This window comes from Phyllopteryx taeniolatus, chromosome 19 (genome assembly GCF_024500385.1).
Source record: "Phyllopteryx taeniolatus isolate TA_2022b chromosome 19, UOR_Ptae_1.2, whole genome shotgun sequence".
Lineage (NCBI taxonomy): Eukaryota > Metazoa > Chordata > Actinopteri > Syngnathiformes > Syngnathidae > Phyllopteryx > Phyllopteryx taeniolatus.
This window is the reverse complement of record NC_084520.1, coordinates 9,650,593-9,669,273: the sequence shown is the minus strand read 5'-3', so window position 1 is coordinate 9,669,273 and position 18,681 is coordinate 9,650,593. Positions and strand designations below refer to the sequence as shown.

Genomic DNA, 18,681 nt, shown 5'->3' with positions numbered 1-18,681 from the left:
CCGACATGATAACCACTAGGTTACCCTGCCCACAGAGACGTATTCATTAGAGCTAAAATTTTTAACAGGCGGGCATGCTTTTATTTGTTTGAAATTGAAATGTACTGTGAGACCATTTAAGGTTACCTCACACTAGACTATTAATTGAACTTATTAATATTCTACAGCCAGCCATTTTCTGAACCGCTCATCCTCACTAGATTCGCTGTTGTGCAGTATTAATTTAGTCAGAATTAACGTCCGTTTTTCTTTTCCATGCAATGTAGTGCATCGGAACTATTTTGTTGTCGGACGTGGTTGTGGAAGCTGTCAACGGCGCTACATGAGAATATTTGAGGCTCATTGAAAGAGTAATTGTGTCTGAATGTAGTAAAACTGAATTTTTAAAATTTAATTTCATTTAACATTATAGTAATATACAACTTAAGCTTTAATGACCGTTACCGTTTATGATACGTATCCAAATGTTTAGTTGTGGTGTAGTTGGGCGGAACTCTTTTGTGGTCGGACGTGCTTTTCACCCCTTCCGCCGTGATGAGTTTCGAGTGGCCCTGGCAGTACAATTTTCCTCCTTTTTTTACGTGAGTAAACCTTTTAAATCGCAATTAAACATGCTAAAATAAAACATCGATCCGCCCTTTCATTGTGTTGTCCATTCCAACTTTGTGGATTTTGACCGCTGGCGTCGTGTTAACCCGCTCTTTAGCTAAACAAGCCAAAATGCTACGGAAGTGGATTTGCTCAATTAATTGTCTCTTCAAAGTTTAAATGTTATTGCAGTTCTCGTGGATGTCAAACATGACAGACATTTGGATATCCTAGCAAATATTTAATGAATGACACTGAAACGACTCGTGAAGGTGTTTGTGTGTCCCGCGAGATGATGAATTCGCTATTCTGTCAGCTAGCTGTGTTGTTAGCTTGCACTGCATCCGCCCTGTGGAAATGTGTGGCTATGTTTGGGAATTGGCGTTATGTTTTAAGTAGTTATTATTATTATTATTATTATTTTGACATCTATTTGACCAAGTGTTTATTTGTATATAAAAATATATTTTTAAATGTGTTGCTGCCAATTTATTTTTCAAATTATTTAAACGTCTATTTTGTTTTTTAAAAATGATTTAAAGATCTATTTCTATTTATTCAAACATTTGATTAATAAAATTTTTATTCGCTTGAATATTATTTTTCATTTAAATCTGTTTACACTATACTATTAAACATCTTTTTATATTAGTTTGAATTAATTTAAATATAGCTTGAATTTTTTTCCATTTAATTTATTATTCACAATATTGATATTTAATATACATGTTATATTTTTATGTAAGCATTTGTTTAATATTGTTTTTATTTTGTTGAATATTATTTGACCTGTCATTAAACAAGTTTTGATATTAATTTTTAAAAATCTATTTATGTATTTCAACAATTCTGTTAAATTTTTATCTGATGTAAATATTCACATTTTATGTATTGATTCAAATGTTTATTCTATTATTTATTTATTCAAATGTGAATATTCCCCGAGAATGCATTTCATTTTTGTTTAAACATTTAAATAATTTCATATTTTATTTACGTGAATATCTTTTCATCGGTTTAATCAGTTTAATATATATATATATATTTGTATTTTGTATATATTTTATATAAATATGTTTTCATTTGTACTTTATTGCAACTGTTCATTTTTAAATGTTTTTTCAAAATTTCTATTAAGGTATTTTTTTTATATGTAATTTATTTAACACAGTGGGATCCCCTGTTAATGCCTCATTGAGATCGGGAAACTCCTCTCAGACTGTTTTACAGTGTCACTTTTAAGAATTACTGTATGTAATAAATAGTGTTGTGCAGGCTTCAACCCAATGTGGACACGAGACAGAAACAGTTGGCGGCGTGGTGTTCACTAGCGATAGCCTACTGTCGCCATCAAAAGCTGTACACGCTGGACGTGATGGAGGCCCAGGAGAGCCCTGTCTTTAACAACCACAAGATTGAACGTATCCTCTCAAAACTCAGTAAAAAACCTGTCTGACACTGTTAACCAAATCAAATCTCAATTCACTCGTATCTCAAATCAGCTTTTTCCATTACAATGAATTGAAATGTCATTTAGCCAACATCATCAAACAGTCGTTTTTAACGACAGAAATAGCAGTAATAACATAATTAAATAGAATGAAAAGACTTACATTTGTTTTGGAACAGTTTTTGCTTTAATATGAAAGATGTGATCATTGTTTTATGTTTGTTTTTTCAGTAAATTCAACTTGTAGTGGCAATAAACAGCTTGAAGCAAGCATGCTTGACTTCTTTTTTGCCAAAATGCAGGGAGGTCAGAGTAGACACCATGGTTAGAAAAAAAACTCACTCGTAAGTCAAACTTTTGTTTGTAACACAAGGCAAAAGTTTGACCGAATCATACGTTGAAAAACTTGTAAAATTGGGCATTGTAAGCCAAGGTACCACTACACCTATTTTTGTATTTGATTGTATACGGTTGTGTACCTAATCAAGTTTCCAACAAGGTTCTTTCAGGCCTCCTTAACTACATGGCAGGAAAACTGTCAATGGAAGCCATTCAAGTTGTGTTTGAGGAGCTGAGGAAAAAGGGTAATATTTCCTTTCGAATATGCCTTTTCTTTGCATGCATTTTTCACATTTTATTTTTGGTAGTGTGCTGTGTGTTTTTATGTTTACGTTTGTGGTGGTCAGGGAACCTGGAGTGGCTGGACAAGAACAAGTCGAGGTGTTTGGTGATGTGGAGGCGGCCCGAGGAGTGGGGCAAGCTCATGTATAACTGGGTGAGGTAACGCACGTACGCAGACGTACGCAGTGGAATGCGCACATACACACACAATTGTGAGGAACACAACTGTGAGTATGATAATGGTCAAGAAAACATATACAGTATCTCCAAATTGTTTTGTGAAAAAAAAAAAATTATAATAATAATATTGAATTAAAAAGAATAATCCAAAATATGTAAAAATAAATAAAAAAATAGGGGACCATTTTTTTCCCATTAAATCAACAAATAAATTGACCAGCAAATGAATGATAGGTTGATTCAGTGAAATAAAAATACTTAGGGGAAAAAACATTTGGATTAAGAAAATATCAGTTCTGAAATAACTTAATGACTGGGATTAAATAAATGCTTATATATGTAATTAAATAAAAATAAAGGTTACATATAAATATACAATAGAAAATATACAAAAATATTTGTAATGTATTGTTTCTTTTAGATTTAATGGTCATTATATATTCATGTATAACGAAATATTAAAAACAAATAGAAAAATAAAAATCATATTTAGCTGGAAAATAATGATCACCTTTGCGCATTAAATAAATTATAACAAAGATCTGTGAAAATGAAAAAGAGAATACCTTGATATTTTGTATTTCAAAAAATTAAAACAATGAAAATAGGTTCTGCGAAAAGTAAAAGGACTAGAAATTTAGAATGATATATATATATATATATATATATATATATATAATGATATATATATATATATATATATATATATATGTGTATATATAGATATATATCTATATATAGATATATATATCTATGTATATATAGATATATATATCTCTCTCTCTCCCCATGAGCCCCAAGGATAAACGTGTGTGCGTTTGATCATTTTATCATGTAGTTTTCCTTCCAGGCACACACACACACAGTTTGGACACAATTAACTGTTGTTTTTTTTTTTTTTTTTGTTGGATTTGTTTGTTTGGTCATCTCAGGTGTCTAAAAACGGGATGAACAATACAGTGTTCACACTATACGAGCTGTCCAATGGCGACGACACTGAGGGCGAAGGTACAAATTTGCCGCTGACATTTCCTGTACTACGTTACACGCCATAGATGTTTCACTTTTGGTCTTTTTGCTTGCTGCGCAGAGTTCCACGGCCTGGAGGAGTGGATGCTGCTGCGCTCGCTGCAGGCGCTGCAGACGGAAGGCAAAGCCGAAATCATCAGCATGGACGACGGCAAAGGCGTCAAATTCTTCTGAAGAGGGAAGATTTTTGGATGGCGGAGGGCCGCACTTTCTTGCTGTTGTTGCTGCCCTGCCACTGCATCCATATTTTTTAGTCATGGGAAGATTTTGTCATTTTGAGGTAACTTGACATGTTTAAAAATCATCTCTGGAAGTCATCTTACAAAGATGCATGTAAGTGACACCTGGACCAAGACTGCTGATTCAACTCAGCCCAATTTATTATTAACAACAAAAATAGTGGACAGTTTTATTGTGACACTTTCCCAGAAATAATCCACAATTAACTTCTCCCCTCACCCTGATATCATGTGTAAAAATAAATAAATAAGACTACTTTGATAAATTGGACTTTGTGGTGCCTGCATGTGTGGAGAAAACACTCGTGGTTCAAAACGTTAGGTACACCTAGCCAGTAAATAAAAACTATTCCTTTTTGAAGATACTAATCTTTTTCTAAAATGTTTTTTAATTGTCTACAACTGCACTGTCCTCATGTCGCGAGCTGTTCCCAATATTTTGGTTTGGTCAATAATGTGCTTGTGTCAAATTTGTAGAACAACCAATGTACAGTGTGTGTTGTGGTTGGTTGTTGTTTTTGGTCAATTATAATTTTTAAAAGTCCCTGAAAAAGTACAAATATTGAACGTTTAAATGAAATGCTTAATAAATAAATACATTGTTTTAATAATGTATTTAAATACATGCTAAATGAAAATGCCGCTTAAGGAAAAAAAACTAAAATATTGAAATATGACTTCAAACAATAAGGCAGTTTATTTAATTAAACATGAATAAACTGACTTTAACAAGATTAAACAAATGTATGTGATATTTAAATATTAAGGATGCTTAAATACATTTATACTGTATAAGAAAATATCGACAAATATGAAAATGAAAGGGCTAAGAAAAAATGTAAAGTATTTAATAAAATGTAATAGATCAAATAAAGAAATAACTAAAAACATTTGATAGAAAAAAATCATTCAAGACATTGACTTTGTAAAAAAGTGGGAATTTACTTAAAATATCAAGTAAAAGCTTATAATCGTTTCATAAAATATTTGAATATTAAAAATAACTGACTTAATTTAATAAGTTTATTAACTAAAGATGCTTAATATGTACATAGGTAAAGGTCTAGAAAACGGCATTTAATGAAATATTTAAATGAATATAAAATAAAATTAACAGTAAAATGCATTCATAAAATTTGAATTATGAAAAGACAGTTGATAAGATGTATTCCATAAAATAAAATATGCTTTAGGAGTTATTTAAATAAATTAAATGGGCAGCTTGATAGACTTATTTGATATTAAATTTGAAAAAAGCTGAAGAAAAAAATTATTTAAATATTAAACAAAAAAAATCTATTCAAGAAAATGTTAAAATAAGACGATAATAAATATTAAGATTAATAAAAATAGATTTGTAAAATAATTGATACTAAACAGAAGAGGACAAAGTCACAATGACAATAAAATGTATTTAATAAAATGTAAATGAATATTCATGAATAAGGATGCTAATAGATAAATACTTGGGCAATATGAAATAATATACTCATAAAAAGCCAATATCTAAATGATACGATTACAACAATAAAAATGGAAACTGAACATTAGCATATTTGGTGTTAGTGGTGGAGATGTACCTAATGGTATGGTCTTTGGAAAAGTTGGGTAAAACGATGAGATCAGCACGCTGGGCATGTTCTGTTCGCCTGTGGGGGGTGATCGAGTGGATGCTATTGTGTGTACGTGTGTGTTGCAGATAAGAACATATTCAGCGCCTCCTTGCGGTAAGTCACCGAAGTGAGTGTGGAGGAGGAGAGAGAGCGTACAGGGGGCGGAGCTAGCGGAAGGGCGCGCTCTCGATATATCGTGCTGCTCTCACAGTTATGCTCATATATGCATTTCATGCACCTCCCGGTTGTATCTGCAGGTCTTGGCTGAGTACTCCAGTTGAAAACGAACTTGGACTATTTCACAGCGAGGAAAATGTGTTTTGACACAGCTTGAGGAGCAGGTGAGTACTCTGTATGTGCGTGTGTGTTTAATTCTAAAGTTGTCTTCCCTTCATCATCACAGCATTAGTATTTTTTAATTCCGTTTTCGACTCATGCTTGTTATTCTTATCCTTTTTTTTCAAAAAGGCAATTTTAAACATGCTGTAATTTATTGTAGTTATGCTTTATTTATTTATTTTCCATTGAGCTAGTGTTTAAAAAAAAAAAAAGTCATGAACAACTATGAAAGGCTCAAAGAGGGTTTGGCAACCTTAAATAGTCAACGAGCCGTTTTGATCGTCTCCCACAGAAAATAAACACCGGGAGCGACAAAAACCCTTTTGACATCTAAAGTGAGGATAACAGTGCATAAATAGTTTTCCAAAAAAAGTTTTTTTTTTACCTGTATGTATAAAAAAAACTATAGTATGTTGCATTTATGAAATCAATTAACTGCTAGAGAAAACACGAAATTCCTGATTTATTATTTTTTAAAGTTATTATTGTTTTAAATAAATGACTATTTCCAATATGTTGTGCATCTTCGGTAAAAGATGTGTGATGTTTTTTTTCAAAAGCTAATCCTGCATTGTACTCATGGTCTGATGAGGTTCTAAATTTGCTCATGGAGCACGAACAAAAACAAGTACGAAGATATGCATGAGCGTCAAACGTGTGTACGCACGATTTAAGCACAAATCTGTGTGCACGCACGGTTACTGAATGAGGCCCGTTTTCATTGGGTTGGATTGTTTCTCACGGCTAACTCTAACAACCATGTCACTGAGAAAGTTTGTTACTGACGACTACTGCCAATTTTACTGTGAAAGTTTATTTCTCCTCAATAACTATTGATCATCTTAATGTGACACATTGTTACTGATAACTAACTCTGCTGACCATGTCACTGTGTTTGCACCCAAAGGCACCATCAAGTCCAGAGCAAGAGCTGGCCAGGTGCACCATGTCACACGCCCAGGTGGAGATCCCCGGATGCGGCTTTCCGGGCCTACAGCCGCATGTCCTGGGCACGCGCCGCAACTCGTACGGCCTGCACAAGATCAGCGTGGACGTGGACTCGCCCCTCTTCAGCGGCGCCCTGTCCAAAGCCCTCTCCTGGTCGGCCGAGAACATCCTCAGCCTGCCCGAGTCCCGAACCGAGGAGGAGGAGGAGAATGAGGAAAAAGCCCGGGACGCCGCGCTCCCGGGCAGCCCCCATCCGGATGTCGCCTGCTCCCCTAGCGAGTCGGACGGCGAGCCGGCACAGAGAAAAGGGCAGCGTGTGTCGCCTCACATGAACTTTGACCCGCGGTGGGAGGAGGAGAAGGAGGACGTGGAGACCAAAGCAGTGGCGACGTCGCCTGATGGACGCTACCTCAAGTTCAACATCGAGATCGGGAGGGGGTCCTTCAAGACCGTCTACAAAGGCCTCGACACAGAGACCACGGTGGAGGTGGCCTGGTGCGAGCTTCAGGTAGGATGTACTTTTATGGTCAGCTTCCTGTCAATGACGTATCATGGCTAGATCGTGTTGTCTTAGTTCTTCCATTTACATTTGAGTAATGGTTATATCTAACATATTACAAAACATGCATGTTAGCTTCACTCAAGGCTCTAAATTATCCTTAAGTCTGAGTGTGAGTACATACTGTATATACAAAACAAATGAAATATTTCACTCTGAGTTTGTGTAGTACATCTCTATAATATGAGTTTCACTTTTTGAATAGAACTACCTAACTAAATTATCCTTTTGACATTGTTGTAATTTATTGAGATGGACCTGTGTAGGTGCCCTGCGATTTGCTGATGACCATTCCATGGTGCATCCCGCCTCTCACCCAAAATCAGCTGGGATAGCCTCCAGCTCACCCGCAACCCTAATTAGGACAAGCACTATAGAAAAATAAATGGATATAATATGCGATTTAGCTGCAGTATATGGCTGAATCATTCACTCTTAAAATGAATGACACAATATCCATATCATTTTTCGAATTTTCTTCCCGGTGTTGCTAGCACTAAAGAAGGTTGTTTGTTTATAGCCTAACCCTATCACCTCTTTTAGTGTAATAAACAGCAACAAAAAAAGTCAATATCAATCTTTTTTGTGTGCTCATAAGCCTTGAAGATGGACTTTGCAAGTGATGGAAAAGTGCTTGATTTAGCATTTTCAAACCCCTAACAAAACATTTGTCTGAAAGTGGACTTTTTCCCTCTAAATGCAGGAAAAGCGCACAACAATGATGGAACAGTTATTGTCTTTATTGTCATGTATCATCTGCTCAAAGTATTTACAATCCAAACTTGTTCACTTTTGGCTCATTAATACAACGTGACGACAATCATCTTCAGTTCAAAAAGTCAATGGGCCGTGTTGCCATTGGACAGCGATCATGAATCACACGGGTGCGTGTCGTTCCTTGTCGACCTTGGAGCAGCTCCAAGTCAAGCTGGGTCTTCCGTAATCTTTGTTGTCACTAACAACCAGGCCGGCTCTCTACATGCTTTCCACGCTCCGTGTGTGTGCCTGTGTGATGTAAACAAGTCACAGCAGCAGCTGCCTCCTGCTATGCTTTGATGGCTCAATGGAAGATTTATAGGTTTAACATCAACAGTGTCACTTCAACTTGGTAGCCGAATCTGGCTCCCGAGGTGATGCCCTAAGTCACCGTTGAAATCCCTGTGCCACTGACACACACACACACGCACACACGGTACTCATTTTGGTGGAGACAGCGGTGTTTATTACATGAACAAAAAAGGGCGGCAAACAGCCACTTAGCCGGGCTGAATACCAGGAAAACTACCGGTAAATTACTCTCCACTTAAACAGCAATCTACTAAACCACGCAGGGCAACAAATAATCCAATTTATTCATTAGAAAACTTGGCAGAGGTCTTACGACTTTAACTAGCTGGCAGACGGAGTTCTCAAACTTTTTGGGTCCAGTTTTTCCAAGGACCCACTTATAATCCTAACGCTAATTATGCATAATTACCAATGTGTCCTTAATGCCATTGGAATTAAAAAATTGCCTATTTTCATGGAAAAAAATGGAATGTTACAAGAGCACATTCATATTTTTTAGAGAACAAACTTGAAATGTTATTAGAATAAAGTAATGCTTTTCCAAGATTAAGCCCTATTATTATGACTAATGGGTAGAAAGTCTATTTTGTTATTGTTTCAAAAAATACAACTTTACTCTGGTAATATTACACCTTATATTCTCTAAAAAATAGGACTTTATTATCAAATAAAAAACATTTATTCCTGTATTAATGTGTCTTTTGTTCTAAGGCTGCAAATTTATTCATACAGGGTTTAAAAAATTATACTACATAATAAAGTATCACAATTATTTTCCACATTCCCAAAAAGTTAATTGAAAACTAAATTTTCCATACGTGTGAATGTGAGTGTGTTTGTCTATGCAGTATGCGTCCTGCGATTGACTGGTGACCAGTGCAGGTTGTGCGCCGCCTCTCACCCAAAGGTTAGCTCAGATAGGCTCCAGATCACCTGCAACCCTAATAAGGACAAGCACTATGGAAAATGGATGGATGGACATCACATGCTTTCCACCTGTTGCAAGGCAGAATTCAGATGGCACTATCATTTGTGCCCCCGAAGCCCAATAACAACATTAGCAGAGGGCTCCACCGCACCACACGGCAGAGAAAGGTCAGGGATGCAGAAGTCTCTGCCTAACGTCTACCCCCATCCCTACCCCCCTGCATGGCACACCAGAGACGTGTTGGTGGCTAAACACGACTGAGGCTTGCCGTGTTGATGCTGCAGCAGGCGGAGGTGCGTCACCTGCAAGTCATCTAGAACGACTTCAGATGGCGAGTCGAGTAGAAAGTATGTTGAAATAAAATGCTCTCTCTCACTCATATGTCATCAGTGTCCTCAGGGATCCTAGAATAAGCATTCCCTTTGCAGCCATTGTACACCTAGTAATAATCAATAAATTTTCAAGCGCTTTAAAGTTAAAAAAATTACTCACAATAAGTCTCCCTACCCAAAAACTAGCAGAGGCTTTAAACTGATGAAATTACGTTCCCACCTGGACACACCTGTTTTCCCACACATTTTCTTTCAGCACGGATACCTTATGGTGAGCAGTTTATTGTCAGTTTGCACAAGTCAGCTCCGCCATAAAGTGACCCTCAGTGACGTGCGAAATCGCTCACACAGCCCATGCTCATTGCTTCCTGGTTGTTAGTCTGCAATCAAAAAGCACTGCGTTCTGTTAGTGCCGGCTCACGCTAACAGACTAAGGGCCCAAGGAAGGTGAAGAAGGCTGTGATGATTCAAGCTTAAGTGTTATAGCATACTAGCATTGGTATACCTTTGATGACACATATTGTATTGTCATTGTCAGATGAAAAGCATGTGTTTCCAAACTATATTTCATTTTGTTTTATATTCAAAACACAATAATAATAACCCTTTCTTTCCGTTTGGGGTACACAATATTGGGGGATACATGCTAATTCCTTCCTTATAGTCATCAATCGGGCTTCCTGTGAACTCTGTTCTTTTCCGCAGTGATACCTTCTGCCCTAGGTTGCCGAGGTAACAGCGTAGTGAGTATGGCCTTGGCTTGTGTCGGTTTCATCAGGGGACAGAAACAAAAGTGTCCAAACGTAAAGCAGCAGAAACACAAATAATTATTTTATCCCCCTGAAAAAAATTAAATAAACAAACTTTGGAGATGCAGTGACCCCTCACTATACGGACTATACTCACCTATTTTAAGTACATATATCGCAAAAAGGACTCTCTTTAGTTGAACACTTTATCTTTTGTTGACCAGCTAGCCATTACCTCTACTACTGGAATAGTCTGTCACGGTGATTGGCTAATCAGCCAAAAGCCAACTCTAGCTACTCCTCTGCTAGCATGGCGCCTTTTAAATAATAAAAGCCACATCGCTGTGCGTGCGTCACTAGCACCACTTTCCCTTTTGTGTGCTTTTTAAATGTAATTATCATTAAAGCCCCAGTCTGTCGTAAAAAGGCACACAAACACGAGCTTCATCAGCCTCCTGTGGGAGCATGTCTGCATGCAGCTAGCATTACTGGCTAACTGTCGCTACTGGAGATTTTGAGGGGATTAAGGGGTACTTAAGTGTGTGTGTGTGTGTGTGTCTGCGTATACACCTCAGATATTCACTTTTTGTGTTTGTTTTGTGTTTACTTTTCAGACTTTTCACCCACTTTTTCAATTTTAGAGCCATTAAATCCTTCTCTCCCAGTGTTCCCCAGCCTTCTTTGCACCGCGGACCGGTTAGGAGTCGGCTGTGGTGGCGTGCATGCGCATATATATATATATATATATAATGGACTGACTGTGGTGGTGTGTGTGTATATATATATATATAGAGAGAGAGAAGAGCTAAATGAATGCAGCAAATACTACAGGCCTTTTGATAACATAAATGCTTGGTAGGCCGCATTAAAGAATGTACGGGCAATATATGGCACCCAGGCTATATTTTATCCACCACTGTCGCAGAAGAAAATGTATTTGTTTATGAGGAGTCTGGAGTAGAGAAAAAAAACGCGAAGCATTTACAAGATGTGCGTCAGAGGTGCAGCAGTAGCAGTGAGCTCATGTTTACACTTAAAAAAAAAAAAAAAAAGCAGAATTCATGTTGGCATGACTGGACAGTAAATCAAGAGCAAGGCACCTTTATCAAAATGGTGACATGGCGCATGTCGCAGACTTCCTAACTGGCGACCTCAACGTCAGGAGGATCGTCTGTGATTATTTGTGTTTGACAGCACCGCTTTTGACTTGCTTGTTTGTTTTGATTGAGTTTGTGTGTGTGTGTGTGTGCGTGCCAGCAATAAGTGTTATAGTACGGGATGTGCTTATTGCAGGCTCAGATACAGCTGCTATCCCCAGATAAAAGTGTCTTACCAATGCTGAGTGCAAGTTTGACTAATTGTTGCGTTTCTGGAGCTTAATGGGTTTCAACACTGACACTTTAAAAAAAGTAAAAATTAATTAGACTCCAATACTTTGAATTTATATCAACTAAAAAAACTTCCAAGTTGTCACTGATTAGCAGTGAGGACTGTTTTGTGTCTGTAACTGGACAACCGTCCTTTAAAATGTCTGAAATATCTTCTGTCAATAGTGTTCTTTCCATGGAACGGATCTCGTCGAAGGTGCCCATGTAAATTTTCAAACTGTACAAAACAATAGGGTTCTTGACGAGAGACAGATGAGTAACACTTTAAAGTTATCAAAATCAATGGGGTTCTTGGTGTGAAACCCTACACTGTCCTTAAAAATGTGCAAAAAAACAAACCAAAGCATCAACAGGGTTCTTTGGAGCGTGTCTTCATATGTAAGGTTTTGACCAAAATGTTCCGACTTTCAAAAGCAATAGGGTTCTTGCTGAGACATAGGACAGTACTCATTTGAAGTTATCATCAAAAATCAACAGCATTCTTGGTTTGAAACAAGCTCTAATCTCAAGGTCAATCCCTGAACGTCTGTGACTTTATATGTTGATAAATGCAAAACAAGATGTATTCTTTACTTGGAGTGGACTTGAAAATAAAAATTCAAATACTGTATGTCTAAATGAAGATTACAAGGAAGCAGGGATGTGATAATATGGTTAAAAAGAGTCAATCAGCATGTGTGCTTTCAATGTTTTCGGTGTGTGGAGCTTTTATTTATAAGCGCTGCGTTTACACACAAGCAGCAGTTATTTGAAATGTCTTTGGTGCTGGAAGACGGCGAGTGGAAAGTTGGCCTGCTGAGTGACACTGAGGCCTTTTACGTGCTGGCACCAGTCGTTACGCGCGCCTTACACGGCCTCCCCTTCCGCCATAGTGCCGCCATGATGGATGTTTTCCACCTTCCAGGAAACATACCTGACCACGAGTGCACTGCTGTGGCTTATATACCTTGTATACATGTATATCGTTGGTGTTGGGCAGAAACCTCGTATGTACAATCTACATTATCTGTAAAGAAAAATACATTTCAAGTCAGTCCATGATATATATATTTCTGTGGTTGTGTGTTTCTATGTTGCCGTCATTAGCTGAGCTTTTTAGCATCCAGACATTTCCTTATCGCTTATGTAGCACCTGTGCTGTTAGGCAGAGGGAGATAAACTACTGGGCTAGTTCTAGATTCGATAAGTGGTAAGACTAGCAAAGAAAGTGCCAGAGTCGAAGCAGATTAAACATGAAGCCGGCAGTTTACTTATAACAACAAACAAGACAGTGGACAAAACGACAGTTAACATATAATTTTGGGCACATCATTTGGTATATGCACCTTAAAAAACCCTCATTGTTGACTTAAGGAGTGAGACAAAATGTTTTAAGTTAAATCACTTTTTCCTATTTTATTTCTGTTTTATTTTATTCACCGGTCCTTTAGTCTGGATAATAAACCTATTATTTGCTTAATTTTCTGGTTCAAGCGCAATTGTAGGTTTATGAAATTAACCAAAATCACATTGCGAAATCTGTAGCGACACTTCAAATTGACCATATAAATGTCCCTTTAAAGTTCACAACAATATCAAAATTCCATTCAAAGACAATATGAAGTACAAAACAATCAAAGAACAATGCTTTCAAGTGTCCTTTCTCTGACAAAAATCCCAAGAGTCCACAAGCAATGTGTGTTGAGTTGCGCACACAGCACTTTCAAAGTTACATAAATACAAATAGAGGAAAATTCCAATTCCTACCGCGACCTTGGTGTAGCAATAAGTTTACAGTGAAGGTGGAATCACAAGTAGCCCTGGTAGCGGTCCGAGGAATCGCAAATCCATTGGTAGCTCGCCACTCGGAATCACAGAGATTCCAAAGGATTTCTCCAAGGGGGAAAAACCTGGCCTGTGGGTTAAATTGATTTAGTCCATTAAATAAAGATTAAGATTAGTAACCTAAATCAAATCTAGCTATTCACAAAGCTGCGTGTCAAAGGAAAACATAACAATGCATTCACCATGCCACGTGACAAAAAAAAAAAAAAGCATGTAATGGCGGCTGCTGTTAGCACCAAGCCCCTTGTGTTTTCCATCAACTGGCAGATTTACACATGAAATGAAGCAACATTACAAATACATAATACACAGAGGCCTTAAGTATAGAAAATAAGAACTCAAAATATAAGTATTGTTCTCAGATCTCTGTCGACGTAGACGGAGCTTGAAGAGGGCATAATGCCTCGCCATACAGCATTACAAAAGTATACAACTTACAAAATAAAACTTAGCAAAACTCGTCTAGTTAACGTTTTTAATCCTTCAAGGTTGACACCCTTCCTCTGGTAAGGGTCAAGAATCAAAGCTCTTTGACAAAACTCTTAATAGTCTGACATTGCAATATTGTAATGTCAGACTATTAAGAGTTTTGTACTTCCTCAATCTAGTCGGCTCTGGTGTAGCGGAGACGCTGGTGGTGGGATGGGCGCTTTTGAGAACTTTATCGACAACAACGGTTTACAATGTTACTTTTCAAAATAAAAATGTTCACCTCCAGAAGTATTACATTTCTCCCTATTTATGAAAATGCCATTCTACATTTCCGCCCCATTGTTACCAAATATTGTAGCTAATTAACATATTAACCACCCCGCAGCATGTTTCCAAGACAATGACTTGGCAGCTAGGCTGACCAAAGCTCCAGAACAAAAGAACCGCTTTAAAGGCGGACAAAGCATGATCATGTCAAAGCCAAAAGGTAAGCAGAGCTGCAGGTTTAGCACAGATTAGCATTAGTTTCTTATAATAATGTTCGGCTAAGTGGTCTGCATAGTTGTGGGGCTATTTGTATTTTGCGATGTCGTGAGCCACACCGCGACATTATAGAAACGTGTATTTTGGTGGCTCGGTGATGAAAAGCAGTTTTTGTGACCACACCATTGTGACCACCAGTCAAAATGCAGTGAACTCTCTGGTGCTCTCCTTAGGTAACAAATGGCATTTGAGTGCTCTGTGAAGTTGTCAGTGGATATTACACTTCACACATGTCACAGAGCACTGGAAGAATGAGCAATTGTTCCTTGCTGCTCTTTTAAACCTAGAAATGTGTAGTGTGTTAGAGCCGCATTGAGTCACGTTTCAATCAAAATCAGCAACGTGAACGCTGATCCTGCGGCACCTTTTTCGTTTTGTTATTTTGCTGATAGAAGCGGGAGAAAAGGCCAGTGGTGAAGTCGGCCAAGGTGTTTTCTTTACAGTGTTGACAGTGTGTGGCTGCGGGGTGGAAACGTGTGTTCATGTACATTGCAGCGGTCCTGCTTCCTAAATAAACTTTGAGCAGGTCCGAGAGGGTAACCTCCGGTCACTCCTACCATGAATCGGCCATTACCCATTTTGGAGAGGCTTGTGTGTTTTCTCCGTCAACGCGACACTTTTTGGGGGGGAGGGAATCGAACACCGTGTTCTCTCCGTTTTGGCTCTCAATAAGGCTGTGGGCATCAATCTTTCATGTGTACTGGTCACGTGACCGGCGGCCTTTGCATAGCAGCGCTTTGTAAACTAGATCCGCTCCTGGTACCCCGCTGGGACCTTATCCGTGAAGTGGAGTGTAACTGGATGCCGATGACACCCACTGTAGCCACAACACCAGTGTTATTACTAACTTCCAACATCCGTCCATCCATTTTCTAAATGTATTGTTCTCATTAGGACTGCAGGTGAGCTGGAGCCTGTCCCTGCTGACTTTGGACAAGAAGCGGTGTACACTCTGGACTGGTCGCCAGTCAATTGCAGGGCACATATAGACAAACAAGTGTTCATACCGTCACACTTAGTGGACAATTTAGAGTCTTCATTGAACCTAACATGCAGGTTTTGGGAATGTGGGAGGATGCTTGTGTACCCAGAGGAAACTCAAGCAAGCACGAGGGGAACATACAAACTCTACACAGCCGTGATTCAAACCCAGAACTTCAAAATCGTGAAGCAAATGTCCAACAACAAGGCCAACGTGCTCCTTACTTCTGACATGTATAGTCTATTATTTATCACAAGTTAGTTGTCATGGTGCAGTTCCCGTTCAGTGACTGTGTGAATTTGATTCTCTATATGTGCTCTTGGATTGACCGGCAACCAGGTTGTAGTCTGCCTGGCCGCCCTAAAACCAAAATACCAGACTTCCCATACCCTCTTCGGGCTGATTCTGTTGTGATACTTAAGGGTGTTTTTAATCTCCTCGAAGCTCATAAAAAGCTTAAAAAAAAAACAAAAACAAAAAAAAACATAGCTATTTACGCTTGTAAACAATGCTCCACCTTCTGCCTAAGGACAATTTGTCAGTCTTGAGCGCAATGCCATGCCTTGAAACTATAATGTAATGTGCATTGAATCTCCTCTATTGAAGCTTTAACATCGCCCAAACCTGATTTGTATGTGTATTCTGGTGAATTGTACATAATTTAGAGGTCCCCATACCAAAACTCACTTGGTAGCATCCCCCTGAAGAGATCAAACCAAATGTCTTTCGGTTAGGTAGGCACATCTTTCAGGATTCAGGAGAGGACGCAGATAAAAATGAAACCGTAAGTCAACCATTTTGTTGTAAAGGAGCCATTTTGAACTAATTTCCACCCTCCCTACATACATACTGTACATGTTTATTGTACATGGCACCAGGCCGTGCCAAGGGCCCCTTGAAACTGCCTTGTACCCACATTGAATCACCAGTTTTTTAGCTTTAAAATAGCCCAAAGCTCCCCAAATTTGACCGGTGCGTATATCCTGGTGACATTTGACAATTATTAGGGGTTTACGTGCAAAAACTAACTCGGTAGCACCTCCTGAAGCATTAAGACATCAGGACAAGACGCACAAAAACAAAGAAACCCATAAGTCAAACATTTTGTTTTGAAGCAACCATTTGAAGCTCATTCCACCATTTCCACATCTGCGCGCATATACTGCCATCTGCAAGGCAATCTGACTCCCGATAACCTGATACAAAAGCACAGTTGTCACCTTGACCCTCCGCTGAGGCAGCGTGACGACGCCCAGCTGGTGGGAAACACCAGATAACCGACCATGCAGGTTGAGTCACCTGTGAACAACCGGAATCTTTTTATGCAGGCGCGAGTCTCACAGCACTCGGATCTTCCTAAAATACACACCCACTCACTTGCTCCACTCGTAAATCTGTGATTCAATTGGCCAAGGCTATTGGTCTGTGTATTTCCTGTGTGTGAATGAACCTTGTTGAACGTTCTCATCGCCTCACCGCTTGCTTGCCTGACACTTGTAAAACTGCAATTTGACTGGCTAATACGATTGGTCTTTTTATTTCCTGTGTGTGTTCATTTACTACTAGAACCTGCTGTAACATTCTCATTGCCTCTCTCCGTTTGCCTGCCTCACATACCCACTCGCAAAGCTGCGATTTCATTGGCTGACACGATTGGTCTCTGTATTTCCTGTGTACATATATTGAACACTAGAAGCTACAGTAACTTTCTCATCGCCTCAACGCTTGCCTGCCTCACACACACCCACTTGCTCCCCTTGTAAAGCAGCGATTCCATTGGCTGATGGTCACGCACACAAGTTCAATACACATACAGTATGTTACAATGATCTCATTGTTTCTTAAGTGGGTAAATTACAGCTTCCACATTTATACTAATTTAAATACAATTTTTCTGGTGTAAAACTGACAAAGAAATCGTTGTAATGTCGTTTCGTACATGAGCGGCTTGTATGTTTTACAGGTCAGCAGGAGTGGGTTGATGGCGGATCAGTGCCAAAGAGCTTAAGTGCAGTTTATAGACGCATCCTTAGTTGGTTAGTGACAGCAAACATCAGCCGGGGTCAGGCACGTTAAGAATAACCGAGTAAATAGGCTAATCTGGGACCTCTGGGACACGGTGATGCAACACTTCCTGAGATGCGCCGCATACGGTACATTACAAATCAGTACTTGTTACTGTTCTCTCATGTTGTAATTACGTATGGGCCTTCAACTGCTTTTTCTTTATCAGGTCATTGGGAAAATTAATGTTGGATTTCTGATCAAGAGCCATTGTTTTTTTGTTTTCCTCTTTATCTTCAACGGCCGAGTACTTTGACTTTATTTTACTTGTATTATATGCTGGTTAGCTTCTTTTTATACACGGATGATAATTAAGCACAATGAACCTCTGCATATTTGCGGTTTGGCAGTGCGGTTCACCTTCTCGTTGATCGTTTCTGGAACCTATCTTCCGTATTTCACTGAAAAACTCAGGCCAAGGCAATTAAAATGTTCCTTCAGCAGCATCTTGTGGCATCTTGGTGCCAAGGAACTATGTTGACTAAATTGAGGAGCTTCATTTTGACAAAAGCTTTGCCAAGATCTTGTCATTTTGGTGGAAAGGAACTATATTGAAGTGCCTTGAAGAGCTTTATTTAGTCAAGAGTGGCGCTTTGCCATCATCATGTGGCATCTTGATGACAAGGAACTACTGTATGTTGAAGTGAATTGAGGAGCGTCATTTAAACAATAGTAGTGCCATCTTGTGGCATCTTGGTGCAAAAAAAGAAGATAGTGAAGTGAATTGAGGAACTTCCTTTACACAAAAGTATTGCTTTGTTGCCATCTTGTGGCTTATATAGACATAAACGTTTGTGGGGGGCGA

At 38.6% G+C, this 18,681-nt stretch overlaps 2 protein-coding genes across 3 annotated transcripts in view; both read left to right on the top strand.

The window, feature by feature from the left end:
• The first annotated feature begins 293 nt into the window (after positions 1–293).
• vps25 (vacuolar protein sorting 25 homolog) lies at positions 294–4,373 on the top strand. The gene is made up of 6 exons (XM_061755578.1): positions 294–581; positions 1,864–2,009; positions 2,569–2,622; positions 2,725–2,813; positions 3,772–3,847; positions 3,930–4,373. Exons 1-6 carry the CDS (start codon positions 535–537, stop codon positions 4,040–4,042), a joined length of 525 nt encoding a protein of 174 aa, XP_061611562.1. The 5' UTR covers positions 294–534; the 3' UTR covers positions 4,043–4,373.
• Positions 4,374–4,519: 146 nt separating this feature from the next.
• Positions 4,520–18,681, top strand: part of wnk4a (WNK lysine deficient protein kinase 4a) — a 45,523-nt gene continuing 31,361 nt past the window's right edge. For both annotated transcript variants that reach the window (XM_061755574.1, XM_061755575.1), the window contains exons 1-2: positions 4,520–6,061; positions 6,967–7,515. In XM_061755574.1, coding sequence (XP_061611558.1) covers positions 7,006–7,515 — 510 coding nt within the window. In that variant the 5' untranslated portion in view covers positions 4,520–6,061; positions 6,967–7,005. The remainder of the gene's footprint in view (positions 6,062–6,966; positions 7,516–18,681) is intronic.

Coding starts and splice junctions, on each gene's coding strand:
- vps25 (XM_061755578.1), top strand. CDS start 535: ATGAGTTTCGAGTGGCCCTGGCAGTACAATTTTCCTCCTTTTTTTAC. Junction 2,623..2,724: donor TGAGGAGCTGAGGAAAAAGG/GTAATATTTCCT, acceptor TGTGGTGGTCAG/GGAACCTGGAGTGGCTGGAC. Junction 2,814..3,771: donor GCAAGCTCATGTATAACTGG/GTGAGGTAACGC, acceptor TGGTCATCTCAG/GTGTCTAAAAACGGGATGAA.